Genomic DNA, 20441 nt, shown 5'->3' with positions numbered 1-20441 from the left:
TAAGGCAGAGCAGTGTGCTGGGCCTGAACCACCTGGGCCCTAGAGCCCATCCAAGAAAAAAAATTGACACAAACTGAACTCAGTCCTTCTGAACTTAGGCCAAGTACCCTTAACTGCTGTCACTGCCCAAACAATCTTCCAACCACATGATTCAAGATTATTTGCATCTTGTATTTGGATTCCTGTTCCTAAAGATATAAAAAATGAGCTCTTTATACTTTCTTGCAAGCCTGCACACAAACTCACTCTACCTACATTATGCTTTCTGATACCCCCTTACTGCCCCAGTAGTCCTCTAAATTCGTTCACTCTGAGGTCTGCCTCATGCTCTTGTGTACAATGACCTTCCCAAATCTGCTTTCTGACGTTCCATGGCTGCAGAAACTTACTTCTGCTGAAGACACTACAGTATCTTTTCTAGGGTCTCCCACGCCACTGACTTAGTATATTTGCAGATGCCTTTTTCATAACCCTCTGGGGTAATCTGCAATTTCACATCTGCCAAACAACTCTTACTTCTTCTGTTAGCCTATATTTTTAAAAGGGGAAATTGGGGGAATGGAGTGAGTCAGCAGAAGGCAGCACATAAAGTCTCTCTTGCTTCTGCTTTTCCAGCACTCCCCTCTCAGTGCGCAGACTCTTAGTACAGATGCTCATCTACAGACTCAGAAACGGGCTTAAAAAAATGCTCTGGGCTGTCAATACCTCACATCACTCCAAACCAAGCCCTCTCCAACACTTTCATTTACTTCGCAAATGAGACATCTAAATTGCAATGTTTACTTCAGAAATCTGTGTCAGGTCACAGATATGTTAAAAAAGAAGACAATTCCAAAACTCCCCAAGTGTCCAGGATCGGGAGTCAGTCTTCATTAATGCAACTGATATCCATTCAGTACCTAGATATCAAAAATGGACACCATAAAATTATTGGCCAAACTGCTCTCCTCAATAGCCTCAGTCAATGAAACAGGCTACAGAACCTAGTAAGATATCTGAAATAGAATCAGCTACTTGCAGTAAGGCAAATGTGATGCTAAACACATCCACCTATCACTACGGTTATATGATCACTATGGTCAACACAGGATAAAGGTTTTAGACTCATCCTAGATGTGAAGTGTGTTTTAATTACCAGTGAGTGCTCAAAACATGTGTGATCCGTAAATGAAAGTATTTTTCTATTTTTTTCTAAAAAAATAAAGCACGAGATGTATACCAACTGACCCTGTAATTGAAAAGCAATTGGCTGGAAAACTTCTAAAATTGTAATTCTCTAATTCTTTTGCATCTCACTCAAGATAAATCCTCTTACAATTTAAGTCGTAATTCCCAAGAAAAAAACCAAGCCATTAATTATGCATGTACAAATACCTAAAGAAAATCCCAGCACATATTCATATTTCGCTACTTTAAAGTATCATCCAAAGTCTCTGAAGTGTTAAGGAGATAGATTTCAACAGGAGTGGATACCGGGATGAATCAAGCCCTTAACCCCACTCCAAAGCTAGGCTGAGGAGCTGAATAATTGCTGGATTTTCTAGTTTACCTGGCCGGGCAAAGAGACTGGAAAGGAAGGGATCCAACTGGGGATGGGAGGCAAGAGAGGCAGGCTCATATTAAAGAGAATCTAGGACTACAGTCCTCGTACATGGGGTCCCTCTGTATTTGCAGCCTTTCCAGGCCAAGCCAGGAGACCCACTTTGTGGGCTTTCTCTAGCATTAGACTTTCTTTAAAGCATTTTCATGCTGGGTTTATATATCACATAGTCTTACACCGATGTGGTGATATATATATAGATACTTAAAACTTGTATCACGGTAGTCATGTTCAAAGTGCTTTGCAAATATTTCTCAGCATTCCTGTAAGGTAGATCATTAAGTGCTATTATCTCCATTTTACAAAATTGAGAGAAACTGCTCAAATCTACACAGCAAATCAATCACATGGGCCAGGACTAGAACTCAGACTTCCCAGCTACATGGCTCATAGGGATACCACCACCAAACCGTTCATTCATTGCCAGTATTTTTCAGAAGTGCTTTTAAATACTGCAACGTGAATCTGACAAAAGCGCAACACAGCTACCTACTCCTTGGGAAAATCTTTCATTGTATGTCACATGTTTCCTATCAACTAGAAGAACAATAATTTCCTTTGTATAAAATACAATAGTGATGTCAGGTGATTCTCACCAGTTTCAGGTAACCTTTAAAATTAATAGTAATCTCACCTGATCTATTCATCACATGCATTTTCAGAAATAAATGGAGAGATGATCAGAACTATTTTTTTAAAAAATTGACACCAAAATAATTAACATACACTTTTACCGCTGACCTTTAATTTCCAAAAATCTTCTAGTGGACCTAAAGATCCTTAGTGCATGAGGAACCCCAAGCTGGACATAAGAAGGCACTAATAACCCCACCGGCCTTAGAGTCATACCTATAACATATGCTCTGGTGAGGGGAGGAGGCAGACAAAAGGTGCAGTCAGCAGCAGTCACTATGTGAAAAGCCATCGAGATCTTATCAATTGCCTGCAGGGAACGTGACAGACTGTGGAAAAATAGTTGGGGTCAACATTTTAAGTTCAGCGAGGTGTCTTCTGCAGGTTCTTCTAACGATTTCACATTGAGCTACCCAAGGCCTGGACTGAGGTCTTATCTTGAAAACAGACCCAAATTATACTAAATTTGTTGTGAGGAAAATTTAAACCTATTGATAGAATTTATTTATGTCCTTATTATATTACTACACCATTCCACCTGTGATTTGGTTAGTGAAATCAATGATGAAGCATCTGTGTCAAGTGACAGGTTATGTGAATTTTCACTTCTCTCCTTCATGTAATTAAAATTTGTAAAGTTCACAGAATCTATTAAGTTTATCACATGCAACATCGGTCATGACTCTGAGAGTGCTGATAACCCAGGTAAGAAAACTGCAAGCCACCTGGCTTCCTTCTGCTTGCTAAAATAAATAAATCAAAGAGGAAACTTACTTCCTTGTTTTTGTAGGTCTCTGAAAACAGCAGCCAATAGCATGAGTTATTAACAATTTCTAATGGGCACATGATGTCACAGCAACCATTGCTAAGTCTCACGTATTTTAGAGTAATGCATTGTTTAAGCTAGAGTCACATGTCTAAAACCAGGCCTGCTTGCTTCAACTTTCTTAATGTGCAATTTCCTGACCAACACGCAGTGCCTGTGACTCTTCCAATCTTTCTGCTAGCGTGAATCAGCAAAGAAAGAAGGCTAATTAACGTGCTGCACTCAGTAAGCAAATGCTATCAATGAAAATTACTTTAATGGGTGATTTGTGTGCTTTTTGCAATGCAGTCACATTAATTGAAGACTAGCAGGAGAAGAAGATAGCATAGTTAACGCCCATTAACCTGCTGGAATGAGAACAATGTCGCTGATTTAGAAGCATTAGGTTCTACCTGTGGTGACTCTTGACAGTAAGAAGCAAACATCTTAACAGAGCTTTTATTGCACTTGACTCCACTACACAGTAAATCCAGGATGCTGACGTTATGTATAATTTCAGTGTCTAGTCAAAGACTGCTTCAATACATGCTCTGCTTTTTGCTTTCTAAAGAGAAATAAATTATGTTGAAAGATGAATGAGAGGAAGAAAATTATTTTTTCTTGGTGGTGGAGAGGTGGCTTAATACATGTAGGTAAATAAACTTCCAGTACGATTCCTTCAAGACACTGAATTTACAGCATAAATCACCATCCATCACTGTAGTCATCAAAATAAAGGCCCGCTGGGTCACTGAGCTGTTCTCCTTTTGTTAATCTGTTTTGTGTCATATCTATCTTCTTTCCTATTCTCTCACACACAGGTGCTCTGACTTCTGGGAGTATACGCATATCATTTGTGTAGATAACACTGTCTGTTTGGCTGCTATCCATCACAAAAAAAAAATCTCTTCTGACCCATATAAGAATGGCTGTAATTGTCTTTCATTTCTTTTCCCAATACAGACTCCATGAGGAGTGGAGGAATATAACAATTATAAGAAAGAAGAGTGGATTATGGAATCTATACAGTCAAGACTTTTCAAAGAGCTGCAGTTACTGCAACACCAGCAGGCTTTTTGTCGTATTTTGGGTTTGGGTCAATGATTGATTTTTCTATTCATGTGAATTCCACATCTGGTAACTTAAAAGCAGATTTCCTTGCTTAGGAAATGGGCAGCTGGAATCTGTATCTTGAGAGTAAGACAGCCCTTCTAAGTGGGCTTCCTTTAGGGAAGAACTGTCTATATTTAGTCTCATAAAAATGTGGATGTGTGTCTCCAACAACAGGTGCAACCACACTTGAATTTATTCTCTTTATAAGTTTAATGAAAGAGGTCCCACTGGGGACAATGACTAAGGCAGATAAGTAACCATCTATGTGATATCTTTTGGGTTGATATCCACATTCCATTAAGTCTTTGGTGGTGCACAGGTGATCTCCTTCTGATCTAGAATCAAACACTGACTCACACATGACATTTTAAATTGCAGAAAATGCAGAATTTCTTTGCTGATGCTGGTTGAGAGAGGAAAAGAGCTTGAGCTTTATGTTTTTCAGGACTTTTAGTTGGTCACCTATTAGACTGATTTTCCATGAAGCAGTCAGGCACTGAAACAATAAACTGATCTAAATTCTTGTTTATCTTTGCTGAGCTGCCACAATTGTGGTTGACGAGTATACTCAGTGTATTTGGAAAATCAAGGCTATCTTTTTGAAATGTTATTTCTGTGCTTTAAAGGAATAAATATAAATAAATATTAATTTGAGAGCCAGAAACAAATCATCAGGGTCTAGTAGGAGGATCACAGATGACAAAGCCACCAGCATGAACCTGAAGTGATAGACAAGTGGGGTTGTTTATTACCGTAGAACAATTTGGCATCCTGTTCTGCTACGAAGTGGTACTTTAGGGAGGCTTAATTAGATTTATGTTGTGTCCAGAAATGCAGAATGGCATATGTTCCTACTCCAGCATATGCTGTCTACCCACACCTAAAAGGGTCAAGACTGCCTATCATTAAGTGGCACTGAACCTTTATAAAATAGGTAATTTTAAAACTGCAAACAAATATGGATTTTAAAAATTACATTCAGACAAAAAGAGCACCTCATTAGCAACACCCTAAAACTCACTTGAGTCTGATACAGTGCATAAGAAGCATGTGGATGCTCCCTGGGGTCTGGATCATGGGCTGTGAAAGCATAGTCAGTTTTGCATTTACAAATGCAGACATTTTAATTTACAATGTTATCATGAGACATGCAATAGAAATATTCTGCAACTAGATTCTCGAGCATAAAATGCTTACACAATATTCCTTTGGGCTAAGTGATTACATTCAAATTCTCTCTCTGTTGTATGGTAGAAAATTGCTTTTCTTTTAGTAGGAGCATATAGTTACCAAATGGAATCTGATAATTCTATTTTCCAAATCAAGAAGCTGTACATTTTCTCCCAGCCATTAAAGTTGTTCCAGGAGAAAAAGGTGATCTCATAAACGCAAATAAAAACAACAGATAATAGTCCAAAAGAAAATTCCCAGTGACGGATCTAGTGTCTTCACTACTCTTCTCCCCAAAGTCTGAATGCTCTTACTGAGAGACATGTCTGCAGACGAATCAGCAAAACAAGGTATATGAATATTTATTCTTCTCCAAGTATTATTTGAGATTACATTCACTATTGATTTTATTCCTAACTTAAACAGGATGTGGCCTTAAACAGTATGTGGCCTACCCCGCAAATAGGGATTGTTCATTATTAACATGCAACATTTTAAAATGTAAGTGGACATGGTAAGGGGGCAATGAAATCTTAGATTTTATTTCCTATGTAAATTACCTGTGACTACCAATATCTAATTCACTTTCTCATTACACTTGCTGTCAAATGCCTGGTCTGCAGTCATCAACAGCAAGGAAATTTGGTGGAAAAGGTACAGAAGAAAGCAAGAACAAAAAGAGGACAAGCCAAAGTAGGTCGTTTAACTTAAAATGGCTTGGTTAGAATTTTTGAGTAAGGATTCCTGAAAAATGGGTTGCAGTACTTGCCCTGCTCCATGTTAGATGTTCAGACTGAATTTACTTCCTTTTTATGAATATCTGTATGTTATGTTATTCACTGATATAAAAATAAAGCATCTTCTTTATATGAAAATATAACCTGTCCATTTCTAACACTGTTAAATGAAAAAGCTTTTTAAATACTCACGTCAATTATATTGCTATTTTTGCAATGCTGACTTTTGCTACATTTGAATTTCTAAAGTCAGTTTCAAACTTTCTCTAGAAGATTTCAGAGTACTGGCATTCTCAAGAGATGAAGGAAAAGAAACTTCAAAATAATTTTTCAGTTGAGGTTGTCCATCAAAAATACAGTCATGTTGTATTGAGATAACCAACTACTGGGGCTATAGTTAAGAGGAAACACTAATGCTAAATCAGTCCTGTTTTATTTCCTAAGCAAAACAGTAACAACAGCCCTCCCTTGGCATTAATAGCTCTTAAGAATTCATCTAATAAAACCTTGAATTCATTTTGATACATACAGCAGGAACAACTCTATCATTTTAGAGATTAACATTTTGGTAAAATTTAAATCAAGTTATAAAACTATAATACTATCCTAGTTATGTTACTTATTAACTTAATCAAGATGTAGAGACGTACATGGCTAAAGAGAAGCTAAACATGAAAACCCAAATATTCGTGAAACTCAATGCATGAGTTCCTCTCTATGTAGTATAGATACACATCACCACAGGGGAACTGCCAAGCTTAATTAATTCTTCTGTGCAATGTTGTTTAAGGCCTTTGGAGGAAGAGCATTAAAAACGTATATATTACAAATACATCCTCTACCTTTCTATTAGATGTACAGTACAATAATTCACAATGAGCTACATAAAGTGAAAGACATGTTCATTGCAATAGCAGATGGTGCCATTATACCCTGCAATAAAAAGACAACTTCACATGTTTACGTGCCTTCATACTTATTATAATTTTTTTAGGATGTACTGTAAAGAGATGGAGGAAACAAGATACATGTTCTGATTGAAAATTCCATAATATCAGCTTTCTATAGGAAAAATTTTCTATATTTCTTCTTTAGAGGACTTATTTGGAGTCCTCTGCTTTCCTACGGCTGCAGTAGGAGCAGAATATAGTCCTTTTCACTGGCAAACTTTTCACTGGACAAATGAAGAATACATGATGGAGCTCTTGTATCCCCAGGCCTCTAAGCTCAGTGGCGCTGTGTTCTAAAGTGATCAGACAGTTACTTTAGTACGGACAATGTAGTAACAGGTCCTAATACCGTTAAAAACGGTTTGCATGAATTATTTACGTATACTATGGAAGTTTACTGTAGCCATTGCTGGTGTTCTATGATGATTTCTGTACTCCTGCAAAGGAGTACAGAGCTTGTGAAACCCTGTTCTACCATTCCAATCCCATCTGGAACAGTGGAAGTCATTCTGATCCTTGCCACGTGTCAGTATCATAAGGATTAAGGAATGCATTAGTGGTAATACCAGTAACAGTTTATAAAATGCTTGTAATATATCTTAATTCCATTGCAGATGAGAAGCACTTCAATGAGAATCAGACGGTCAAAAATGGTAACAAGAATTTTAAATCAGGAACAGGAGTGAAATGGAGAACGAAAGCATGAAGGCTTGGAACTCATCACTTCCCTCAAACACATTCTTGACAGCGGAGTAGAAAACCAGACATAATACTACTTACGTCATAGCTTGATAAATATATTCAATTCCATAGCGTATTGCAAATTCATCTACAATTTCTTGTGCAGCATCATCAAAGTACACCTTCCAGGCTTCATCACCTCTCACTTCAGGGATTTTTACAACACCATTAGATTTAACTTCCGTCAAATAATGGAATAGATTCTAAATGTAAGAAATGTTTCAAATAGGAATTTTTGGCTTTTAAGTGGCAATCTGAAAGTATATCCTATGCAATAGTCATCAATATGTTCATTGTTAGGTTATTTATTTATTTTTCTGAACACTGGCACTAACTAGTCATCATTCGGTAAACAAAAAAACCCAAGAGACTAAACACATTTTTTGTAATGGAACTCTGGTAGTGCAGGCTTGTGATTCAGTACATTGATCTATCTCCTTGATATAAGGTCACATCAGTTAACTGGCACAGACAGACTGCAACATAAAATGGTGCAGAAACTCTCTCTTCTCTTCTCTATCATATACCCTTGCTAATGAATGAAGTCGTCATGTTATAATGCTCACTACATAGTGCTTCAACTTTAAGTGCATCTGTGACCAATAAATTTCAAATTCATTATTTAAGAACTATAAGTTACAGGAAACCTGTCAGAAATATTGCAGAAGCCTCTCAAGTAGTGAAAGGCATGCAATAAAGTTTAGGGTTAGTAACCTTAGGACCAAAGCTAGTATTTAATTCGACGTTATTGTCATAGAACGATTCTCAGATTACCTAGCTCCATATGTATCCACAAACTCAGCAACAAGTTTAATTTCCTATTTTCAGTGACCAAAAAAACTCCAAAAGTTTGAAATAATTTCAGTTTTGCTAATTAGCCTATAACTGTCTTGTGGATTATCTTAAAGCCACAGAATTTTGCCATTTACTTCACAGGTCAAAACATTTGCAACATCAGGTCAAAATCTATGAGCCTGAACGTTCAATTTTACAAATGGTGAAAAATGGGATTTTGTGGATACATACTAGTGCTGAACTTTCAGCCATATATTATCTGTCAGCTTTCAGAAAGTACTTGTATTTTTAGAATAGAACTTCAATGTGGATCACTGTTTGAGGGAAGAGGAATCAAATACAAAGAAAATCTTTTGAAAGACACACTGGTTTATCAGTGATGATTTTTCTTCAACATTGACAAAAGCTATCTAGACAATAGGAGAACCAGATTTTGTATTGTCTGTGCTTCTCCTGTTTTTTCGCACTCTCTCCAGAATATGAATTAATGTAGCAGGAAAGAAGTCCTTTACAATTAATAGCTATATTTCTGTAATATATAGAAATGATTGTATCTTCTTGATGTTAGCAAGCATGTATGAAGCATCAAAATGCTAAAACGAAAATTCAATACAGGGAGAACTTGGCTGACTCCACCTCTTCTTTTTTTTAACTCTACTGGCAGGAATGATCTGTTGGCATTACATTGGTCTGCCTCTGACTCTGAACCCGATATGCCACCAGCAATACAAAGTGGGAGATCTACAATAAACTTGTCCTGAGGCGTAGCAGCAGTTATTTGTTTCGGTGTTCTAATGTTCTGTAGCCTTTTTTCCTTATCCATGCAACAACTGAATAGTAATTTCTGCATAGTATGCTTTCTTTAACTTCTCCAACATACCTCATGTAGACAGGTGTACTGCACATGGTAAGGAGCAACTTTCTCCTCTCCTTTTATTTCAACATTGATTTTCAACCTAATGGCACCAGAGACAGCTGATTTATCTGTTCGCTTTTCTGAAGAGCAGAAAAAAAATATATTAGTAACTACCAAGAACACATATATGTCATGTGAAAACCTTTCATAAATCATTCTAGCTTAAGAACATTTTATAAAGCCAAAAAGTCCTGTATTGAGAACAAGAGAATTTTTTTTTAATACCTCACATATATTATTCTTCATGGCCTGAACCAAACAACTATGAAGTAAAGAATCTTTTTTATTTTATCTGCCAAATTCAAACCAGGCTGCACAGCGCTTGATTTAACACTTTTCCCTTTCAATAGAAATTATTTCCATCTTCTATCTGGTATCTCTACTAATTATTATTTTCATTATTGATATTTTCCTTTAGTTATGAAGACTTTAGCAACAACCTGAACTACTATGTCTGAGAGAAACTCAAAATGTTCTTAGCAGAACTCAATTACAGAGCTAAGCTGAATCTTACAGAAGAATTGATATGAAGAACTTTGTGTATGCTATCTGTACTAGTCCGTTCAGTTGCTGTCATGTGGAGGTTACTGATTTGACTCCAATTTTCACTTTTCCAATCCACTCTAGCAGTATAACTGAGTCAATAGGTATTACAATTACAATAGGTATTCCACATATCCACTTGTTTTGAGTATTTCACTCCTCTTTGATGTGAGAGAGTATGATGTGACATACTGCAGTTGTGTCAATGTGTGTATGTATCAGAATAAAATACACCATTCTTTTTAGAATATTAGAATTACCATGAGCCATTTACCAATATTTCTTTTAAGATGCTGATTGAAAGTTTTTCATTCTAGATTATTCCTTTTGCAGAGCACATAGATTTTCAATGTTGTTATTAAACTGCTTCCAGATTTGTTTTAAAAATCCATTCCATAATAATTTATATCAGTTTAAGTCACTGAATTTTTTGAAGGAATAAAATTCAGAATCCATAATGACCCAATTATCTTACCTTTAAAAAATGTCATTATAAATAGGTAATAAAGCAAGGCTTTCTTTTTCTTCGTCAATAAGAAATCAAATAGTTCCCTGACACATCTGTATGTGTCACTGGGAAATGAAACATTAGACAGGGAAATAAGGACTGTTGATTAGGAAACAAATGCTCTACAATTTCAGAAAATTATGTCACATAATTCACCTGAAGTTTTCACAGAGCAGGCAACTTAGACAAAAATGTTACTATCACATTTTTATTATCAAATATAGGAGATTAACTTTTAAAGGGCTATTCCAGAACATTCAGTGCACCCAAAGAGGTTTTTAGAATTAAAGAACAGTTGTATGCTTAGGTTTAGATAAAGGAAATATATTCTGAGACACACTTTCATTGATTTATTTCTGGTTTAAAGAATGATACTTCTTAAGACCTGTCCAGACAAGAGAGTGCAGTCATTAAGGACAACAGAGAGCATTTTGAGCTTCAGCAGGCTGTCTCCAGTTTATGACTCTGCATGTAAATGCATTTGACATGTACAGAACAGAAAACTCAAGCAAGCAAGTTTCATGAAGAACCACAGGTGTAAACACAGTGAAAAACAACGATGATTAGGCCCAGAAGGGTACATAAATGATTTAAATATGTGATAAAATGAATGTGGACAACAAGCAAAATATTTGCTAGATTTTCCTATGTATCTTTGTAGGTGTATTTCCCACAGAACGCTACTGTGAATGGACTAGTCTGAAACGTTGCGTTTTCTTACATATTTCAAATTTTGCATTAAAATGAAATACGTTTCTTTGATATTGTGATTAGTCTGCTCCCTGTAATTGTTGTAAGTCTGGATCAAAACCAAGAAAGTATCTTTCATTTTCAAATCAACCTGTAATATTTAAGATTTTAAAAGTTGTATATTAGTACCAAAGCTATATATTTTGAAGTCCCAAATCTACAGATGCTGAGATTCTACCTTTTAAAAAAAAAAAAAAATCAGTAAGAATCATACCTAAATTATACCATACATCCATTTCTCCACTCAGTGTTCTTACTTCAATGATTGTTTGCCCGAGGAAGTCATCTGATTCCTTTTTGAAGTGTTGTTTCACTCTAGATTTGATGTCATCATCTTCATCCCATACTCTCACTTTTATTCTATCTGTAGAGTTATGGCATTCACTGTAAAAATAATAATAAAATACAAAATGTGAGTGATACATAAGCTACATACATTTGTACTGCTAATTCATTGTCCTTGATTTCTGTACGCTTGCTTAACTAGTTGCATAACGTGACAGAATACAAAACCTGCAACATTCAGTGGAATAAGAGGCCATACCACATTGCCAGGGACTACAACGACTATATGTAAGAGAAAGTAAAGATATTAACTGGACTGAATTATATATACATATGGATTGTATTTAGGAATGTCATGAACTCCTTATTAAAATTATTAATTAATTTACAATGTGTACTTCTCGATGCTATTAGTTAACAAATATCTTAGGAAAGATACAGTTAGATCAGGTTTATTCATTTAGGAATGCTATGTAGTACATACAGTAGACCACAAAAGTAATGGCCTAGAATGTTATAATACAAAAAAGTGAGAAAATCTTAAAGAATATTTCCAGTATGTGGCAGGAAGTTTTTGAAAAAAACCCAACAAGTATACACAAACATGACAGCAAGACAAGACAGGCAATCAGAAAAACCTAGGGAAATAAGTAGCTGCTTTCTTGAAATAATATATTACTTTTCTCCAAGACCTCCAATTCCCTGGTAAGGAGAAGTAGGGACAGACTGCCATATACTAAAAAATTCCTTGCAAATTTAAGTGGCTTTCTAACCCCTCATGAGTTGAGTGGATTTGAGAAGCTACTGGATGTATGACAGAGTGAGGTGGCTTCACCTGCAATCTGCAGAGTTCCCAGTGGATAAAATTTTTTACTTCCAGCTCCATCCTGCATATATTTGCACAGAAATGGAAAAGAAACTCTACTGCTGCTTATTCCTATAAGCCACAATGAGGACTGTTTACTATTGGTCAGTGTTGGCTTTTGATTACTTCATTGGAATATCCTAACATTGACTGCTGAAGTCTGTGCTAGTGAAAAACTTTCTGACGACATTTAATGGCTAGTACGGACCTGGCATCCGTTATAAGCCATGTCATACTCACGCATCCGTACTAACCGGTTTTTTTTAATATCCATTCAGTAATACTACAAAAATATTTTAAATATTACAGATCTTTGGTTATCTTTAAATATAGCTTTAAAGTGTAGCAGCAAATTTTCATCTTCAGCAAGGTCTTAGTTTGACACTAGATTAAGAGTTCTTACTTGAATTCTATTCCAAGCACTATCACTGCTCAGTGATCTGTCTCAGCGTTTCCAGCATTAAAACAGTGATACTACAACTTATCTCCCAACTGGCACCCCTCAGGGGTGTTCTAAGAATTAATTAGTGGTGGTAATGGGCTTTGGAAGTATAAAGTGCTTTAAATGGTATTATTATTGTCAAGGCAAATCAGTCACTAAAAATGGCATGCACAGCTTTTACTCCGCCTCACTGTGCCATCGTTCAGACACAGAAATGCTTGTGTCTGTCTGTATTGCAAATTTTAACATTGCAGATATCTCTGGTAATTAAAACCCACATTGTTCTGTGATTAGCAAAACTAATGAACCCTAGTTTCCTTTTGTCTTATGACTGGCTTCCCCGATATCTAACAAACTGCAATCACCTATTGAATCTTCTCCCATAATTGGGATTTTCATAAATTACCCCTTCATATGGACTCCCTGGTGTCTAGTACGGGGTGAGCTCCCACTGAGGACATTGTTAGGGTCTCATCTCTGTCTGGCCACCTATTTTCATAGAACATGATGGACGTAGTATTAGGCAATCTGTGAAATTTCTCTGACTGACCACAAAATTCAAAACCTATTGGCAAGGACATATAAAACGTAGGAGGACACAGATGGATCAAATAAACATCTTTGCCTTAAGAAACTAGGCTAAACCCAGAAACCATTTAATTTTCCTAAAATGCAGCCCTGAATTATTGCTTAACAGTGCTAGAGTCCTGAATTGCATTTAGCTCTGCACCCAATAGAAATATTAAACAGGGGATTTCTACAGTGGCATAGGGAGATCCATCACTGGTGAGGTATTTATGTGACCCTCATCACCATATCTGTGTTATTAGTAGAAATCTTGTTCCTGCTTTGCTTCTCAGGGAGATGCTGCATATTAAAAGTCATTGAATGGTACTTCAGTACAAATACCGCATTTTTATTCTCCTGAGACAACACCAATTTCCCTCTGCTGTACACTTAGCTGATTAAGGAATATTTATTCAGATGGTCAGGACAACTGCACTTTTCCCCGATATCTTCATTTGTCTCTCCCACATCTTTTTCTCCTTTAATCTTAGGTCAGTGAAACACGGTGAGACCTATCACAACCAGTGGGTTTACTCATGTGTTCATCTTCGTGTCTAAACCTTTAGCTCTGCTACATGTTTGTAACATTCCTGTGCAAGACCCCAAAACTAGCATAGATTTGTGATGCAAGAAGGGAAGGGTGGATGAATGTATTTCTACTGGCCTGCCCTGTGGCAGTAAGGCTGCAGGGAGATTAACTTATAAAGTTACAGAGCTGTCTCTGCATGATTCTTTTTACCTACCTAGCCTCTCAGGAACAGGACTATCTAATGGGATGCACATTCTGCGTTAGTCACCGGTAACATCTGCGCAGAAGCTCTGTGGCTTTGCAAAGAGCACTGGGTGGGATTCCTACTTCTGCTTACTCTGTCCAGGAAAATCAGCCCAGGGAATTCAAGGCAAAGACAACATATGCGATTTTCAGTGTTCCTCTTCTAGCCACTCTGCTTTATATGCTCAGCAAAAGTGCTCACTAAGGTCTGATACAGGAAGGTGAGAAGTGAATTGTTTTTTAGCACATGCGATTTTCAGTGTTCCTCTTCTAGCCACTCTGCTTTATATGCTCAGCAAAAGTGCTCACTAATAAAAATGAGCACTAAAAAAGCACAAAAGTGCTTCCTGATACAGGAAGGTGAGAAGCGAATTGTTCTTTAGCACACAGAGAATGAAGATATTGATGCTTTTGTAAGCTGGAAAAGCTGCAGTATATTCAGAGATGCTAGATAGAAGAGATAGTTTTAATAATTTATCAACAATCTGGTGACGTTACATTACTTCTGCATTTAAAGGATGCCACACAGACATGAAATAGTCCTCACAGTATTCCTGCTTATTCTAATGGCTAGAGTAATAAAAAAATGTAATAATAAACTATCTTTACTATAGTAGCCCCATGTAAATTTAATATTAGGTGCACTGGCATGACCTGATTGAACACCTCATCTAAGAGCTCTACACCCAGTGTTAAAATAACAACTAATTGATACTATGCTACTTTCAGTAAAGAAAGAAATGCAAATGAATGAAGAAGCTGGCAAAGAATGTATGGAGACTAATTTCCCACTCTGTCAAAATGAAATACATTCATCATAACAGCATTCTTTCCTTGTAGCCTTTAGTAAAAACTCTTACATCCACTAACAATTTTGCATACTCTGAATAGATAGTCTAGGTGGAGAGGTTTTTTTTTCCCCCTACTCTAAAGATGTGTAATTTCTATAACTTAAAGAAAATAATTTTTCCAATAAAATACACTATCTTGGCAAAATTCTGTAAGCAATCAGCAGACAAATTAGGCTATTTTTGAGATGTAGAAAATGAACTTGACTGACAAGCCTTTGCAACACCTTTGCCTGCTCACTTCGTTTTGCACATTTTGCAGCTTACCATTTTTTTTTCTAAATCAACTTTTAACCAATCGTTTCACAAATGAGTAGCCTAAAAGTCAAACATACACTACTTTTAATCAGAGCTCCAAAGAAGTGGAGAAAAATCTTTCCTGTCATAGTAAGATAGACAAATCTGTTTAGAACTGGTCTTGTATTCCCTGAGCACTCAGCAAACTAGTTCAAGAGCAGACAGCTAGTGGTAGAACAGCATTGAAGAACGTGTACTCTAATAGGAAACTTTTCAATGCCACAGATAAAGACCAGGTTCTTTTTAAAAAATATCTTCAAAAGTGACAGAACAAAGAAATGTAAAAAAGGGAAGCATTATACTGCTCTTACTCCAATTTTACAGCTGGGATAATGATTCACAGACAGATTAAATCACTCTACAAGTATCTTCCTTCTCGCTCATAGTGCCTGTTCCTCCTTTTCAAAATGTATTTAGCCTTTTTTTTTTTCTCCTGAAGCACTAGCATGCATTTTTATTCCCGACAATGGTTATAAAAAAAATAGCAAAGTATGAGATAAGTTTCTTCTGTAAACATTCTCTCTGCTCTCCAATGAGGATCTCCAAGATCCAAATAATATTCATCTACATAACTTTCCAGAAACGTCAAATCCAGAGCTAAGGTGACTTGCCAAAGTTCCAGAGAAGTCACTCTGGTTGTTGCTGGACAAACCTGAAAATCTTTTAATTTGTTTTCAATAGGCTACTTCAGCTGAAGACTGCCAGCCTGCCTATGTACGAGCACTTGCTGAAGAATCACTGCGGTCTACTGTAATTGAAGTACATAACCTTTGTTTTTTGCTGTATTTTGTTTTCAGTTTCTTTCTCTGGTAGTTTCTATTTCTGTTTAGCCTGTTACAAAAATACCTGAATTCTTTTTGGACATACACTCATTAAGGCATGTAAAGAAAACATGATACATACCACTTCATGATACTAACCATAGATACACTTATTATTCATATCATTATTTAAGATGGATATTGCTTAGTTGTAGACCATTACATATACCTTAGACGTCTTCCACAAACTAAAGGAATAGATTTTGGAAGACAATATTTTGTTCTTTTAATTGCTATATTCATTCAGTAAGTCAACATTGACGTCATTGGAAAACAGATAAAAATCAAGGTGCTGCTTGGCTGCATGAACTATGTATGTGAAAAAGTAGTTCAAAACGTAGCACAGATAAAAAAAAACATAGCAAATGACAGATCATTGTTTTTTGTAAACCCCCTTACAAACAACCATAAGGAATACATTTTGTATAGCAGGTAATGCACATGAAGCAATCCAAGAGTTGAACCTTGCTAAATTCTTACTCAATTTTATTCCCTTATACCAAAATATCTCGGATGCCCCTATGGTCTAGATGGGGAATGGAAGGTGATAACAGAGATTTTGTCCTAAAAGTATAAAGAAATCACATGGTTGTGGAAGATAGTAGTAGAATGAAGTTCAGGAAGCCATTTATTGCTATTGTTACCCTCATGTTTATTATTATTGCCATTACTGCAAGCCAGAACCAGATACATCCATGGCATTGCTATGAGAAGACTGATTTAAGCCTCTCTAAATGGAATTTGTGCCTATTACTTCTTGTTCTACTATAACGGTAAGCATGGAAAATATTCCTTTCCTCTTTGCAGGAGAAAGGATGTGTTTGAAGACATCCTTACCTCCGCTACTCGTCTCCTCTAGTCTGGACAGTCCCAATTCTTTAACAGTGTGGTCACGGGCCATGCTTTCTGATAAAGTAGAATGAGACTAATTATGCCTTTTCTTGCATTAGTCTACTCTGTCATAACAAAAAGAGAGTTGTATAAAATTAACCTGGATTGACAGCAGTTTGAAAAAAAAGACTCAGACCAAATATGCTGTGCCGTGAAACTGAAAAACATTATTGCTGAACAAACAATTTATCATTTGAATGGGTTCTTAGAGGTGTTCTGCTCTCTTGTTTTGGGCTGAGGCTGAGAGATACAGTTATTTTAATTAGTAGGATGTCTTCTCAGAGCCTTGGCTGCTTATTGAAGAATTTTTAGAATGGATACATCCAGTAAACTAATTTGCAGGTTTCTATTACCCAATTGGTTTTGTGTAATATAATTCTCTGTTATATACTCTTGCTTATGAAACAATCCATAAGCTCTTTCAACAATTCTCACAAGACTGTGTGTAGGTATCACTGGAAACTGGAACACCATTTAAACAGTTAACCAATCCTGTTGTCTTCAGGTACAGTGAAGATTATACTTTTTACAAGTCAGTTCAGTTGATCAAGAATGTATAAGATGACAGTAGGAAAGGACTTTGCTAAGGCCCTCTTGTATTTATTTCCTATACATGGCTGCTTATAGTAAGTATTGCTTTAAATGAATCCACAAATCACTTCTTTGCAGTATAAATAAACTGTGTGAGTTCTGCTCTTTAAGGTAATTCTAAGGAAAGAACATCCACAGCTGGATGCCTGAAGTAGCTGCCAGAAATTCTCACTTCATCAGAAACTCTAAACTGAAATACCCGAAATATGAAGCAGTTGAACAGCTTCTCTGACCAACACAGAGACTTTTAACTATCATGGTCTCTAATCTACATCAATGCTGTTTGGTGCTAGAGGATACTTTTCCCCAGTATTATCTGCTAAAATATATAGGAGTAAGAATTCTCAGCAACATTCTAGTTTGTTTGAACAAACAGGTTTTTGGTTTTTTTTTTTCTGCGAGCAATTGTAAATCTTCTCTCTGTTGGATTTTATGTCTGCGTTGATATTTTCAGTATATCACCAGGCAATCATCAAGAATCATCAGAAATCGGACAAATTCTAACAGTTTAGTGATGACCATTACATTGGTCAGGTGGTAATCATAGTCTTCAATAAAACCCTTCCCATTGGTCTAATTTAAATCAATTAGATCAAATGTTTTCATGCACTGAAAGGAGTAACAGATATCCAATGAAGCTATTTATCAGAGCCATATGGTGGCCTAGTGACAGCCAAAATAGAAAGAATAAGTTATGTAAAATAATCATCCCGTTACATGAAAGACTTCTGTATTATACAACTGTTTCTGAGGCATTAATGAGTGGTCAGAGGAAACATGATACCTGCAAAGTCTGCAAGGCAATTTGGAGATGTGTGCTTGCTGGACAATACTGCCAGAAAAAAGCAGATTTCCATATTTCAGCAATCAACTGTCGAAAATAGTCAAGAAAAGAACAAGAGTGGAGAAGAGTTTTATTATAGTGTATAGATCTAAAAGGTTGTACAAAGCTGAAAACTACACAGCCAAAATCTTCTCCTCGTAACTAAAAAATAAAAATGCAGTCCCTTTTCCCATATCAGATGCCACACACAACCAGAAGAGGGAAGGTGGCAGAGAGCTGCAAGACTCTTCTTTTGCCCTGGCATTGAAAAAACTCTCCTATTACTGATGTTTTATTGAAAAAATAAAAACTGCTCTGCTATCTCCTTTCTAATAATGCCAATAGAAACAATCAAAGCCCTTACCACCTATATTACATTCATTAAAGGAGCATCTGCTGGCCTATTTGCTTCTCTATCTTGTGTACAAAAAAATATACATTTCAAGGAAAGGTGTAGTCTTGTTTTTTTACTGAGATGCATGCAGCTGTACGAAAGCTCTACTTGAGTTATGGTTTATGAGTCCCCATGTTAAAATCTATGCCAGTATCCCATGGTCATTTAGCAGGGGGTTACATTATGTTTTGTTAGGAACATTCACTCCCTGCTTACCACATGATCACAGGGTTATGTGTGATTCTGCAAACTAGAACACCGCCCTTACTCTGTCTGCTATGACAGAGCAGATGCACAGTGGGGAGCCAACGTTTTTTCCAAGTCCTTGTTTCGGAACAGATGGGGAAATTTAAATGAATGTTTCGGTATTATGAGCAAATGTATGATTGTAAGATTTTGAGATATATTTTATTTCTGCAATTTATAATTTAGGAGTTATAATGATGATTAGTATTTGATTTTAAATAGGACTATCAAATATCACTAGTAGAGCCTAATTTAAGTGAAACCTCCTGAGTCAATAAATAGTTATATTGATCTACTTTAGATTTAATCTTGTGGTTAAACATTTATAGTTCATTTAATACACTTTAGAAATTCTCATACACTTTCAATTGAAATCCAATGCATTAAATAAGTCAGGGAGATAACTTTGTTTTAGAAAGTACAAGTGCTAAAAAAATGATTGAAAACATATTCAAAGCAGTTACTCAGGAGATTTATGCTATAGTAGGGTTTCTTTATTAATGTTATTGCTAGAGCACCAGATGATAGTAACACTTAGTGCTGGGTGAAAAAAATATATAATACTTCCAAGTTTCCAGGGATTTTATGGTAGCCCTGCTCACATCTTTGAGAAAATACATTTAAAACTTCATTCCAGATTTGCTGAATTGCTCATCCAACTTTTGCCACTATGCAACTCATACAATTAAATGCAAGAAAGTAATTAATCTCCTACCTTTGGTTACTCACAGTTGTTCAATGAGGTATGACACTTCAACTGTTACTGGAGTAACACAAATAACTCGAAAAGAAAACATGATCTGTATAGGGGAAGCCTGTAAAAAGTTTCTGAGTGTGTGTTTTCTCTGAATTAACTACTCATTTCTAGTACCGGCCTTTGAATCTGTGAAAGGAATGGGCATACATTGTTTCACATAGTTGGAGTACCTAGTACCTTTTCCAGGCAAACGGAAGCGGAATCTTGGGTCATACCTCTTTCAAACTCACTAGTGAAACGATAACCTCCTCAACAATAAGGCAGCAGATTTTAGTCAAAAATCAGGGAAGAGAAAATAGCTGTTGTGCTACATGATAAGAAGGTAACCTCTCGTGTTGAGCTCTATTTCAAATGCCTGAACCCTAACAGAAATTGTTTCCATGGTTTATGTAGATAGGAATAATGACAACTGATGTCTTCCTTATAGGAGGAAAGGAACGTAAGAAGAAACTAAACAATTTTATAGCCTGAAGGCAATTATTTTACATTGTGGTGAGTGGCTATTTTGAAATTGTCTGTTGCACACAGTGACTAACCAGAGATTCTGAATCTTGACTGGGCAGTCTGCAGGATCCTGAGCT

At 36.3% G+C, this 20441-nt stretch overlaps 1 protein-coding gene across 1 annotated transcript in view; it reads right to left on the bottom strand.

The window, feature by feature from the left end:
- Positions 1-20441, bottom strand: part of UNC13C (unc-13 homolog C (C. elegans)) — a 181208-nt gene that overhangs the window by 94348 nt on the left and 66419 nt on the right. The window contains exons 10-12 of the mRNA XM_009323411.1: positions 11476-11645; positions 9425-9540; positions 7789-7952 (exon numbers count right to left, since the gene is read on the bottom strand). Of these exons, the coding sequence (XP_009321686.1) occupies positions 7789-7952; positions 9425-9540; positions 11476-11645 (450 nt within the window). The remainder of the gene's footprint in view (positions 1-7788; positions 7953-9424; positions 9541-11475; positions 11646-20441) is intronic.

This window comes from Pygoscelis adeliae, unplaced genomic scaffold (assembly GCF_000699105.1).
Source record: "Pygoscelis adeliae isolate BGI_AS28 unplaced genomic scaffold, ASM69910v1 Scaffold545, whole genome shotgun sequence".
Lineage (NCBI taxonomy): Eukaryota > Metazoa > Chordata > Aves > Sphenisciformes > Spheniscidae > Pygoscelis > Pygoscelis adeliae.
This window is presented reverse-complemented; position numbering and strand designations above follow the sequence as displayed.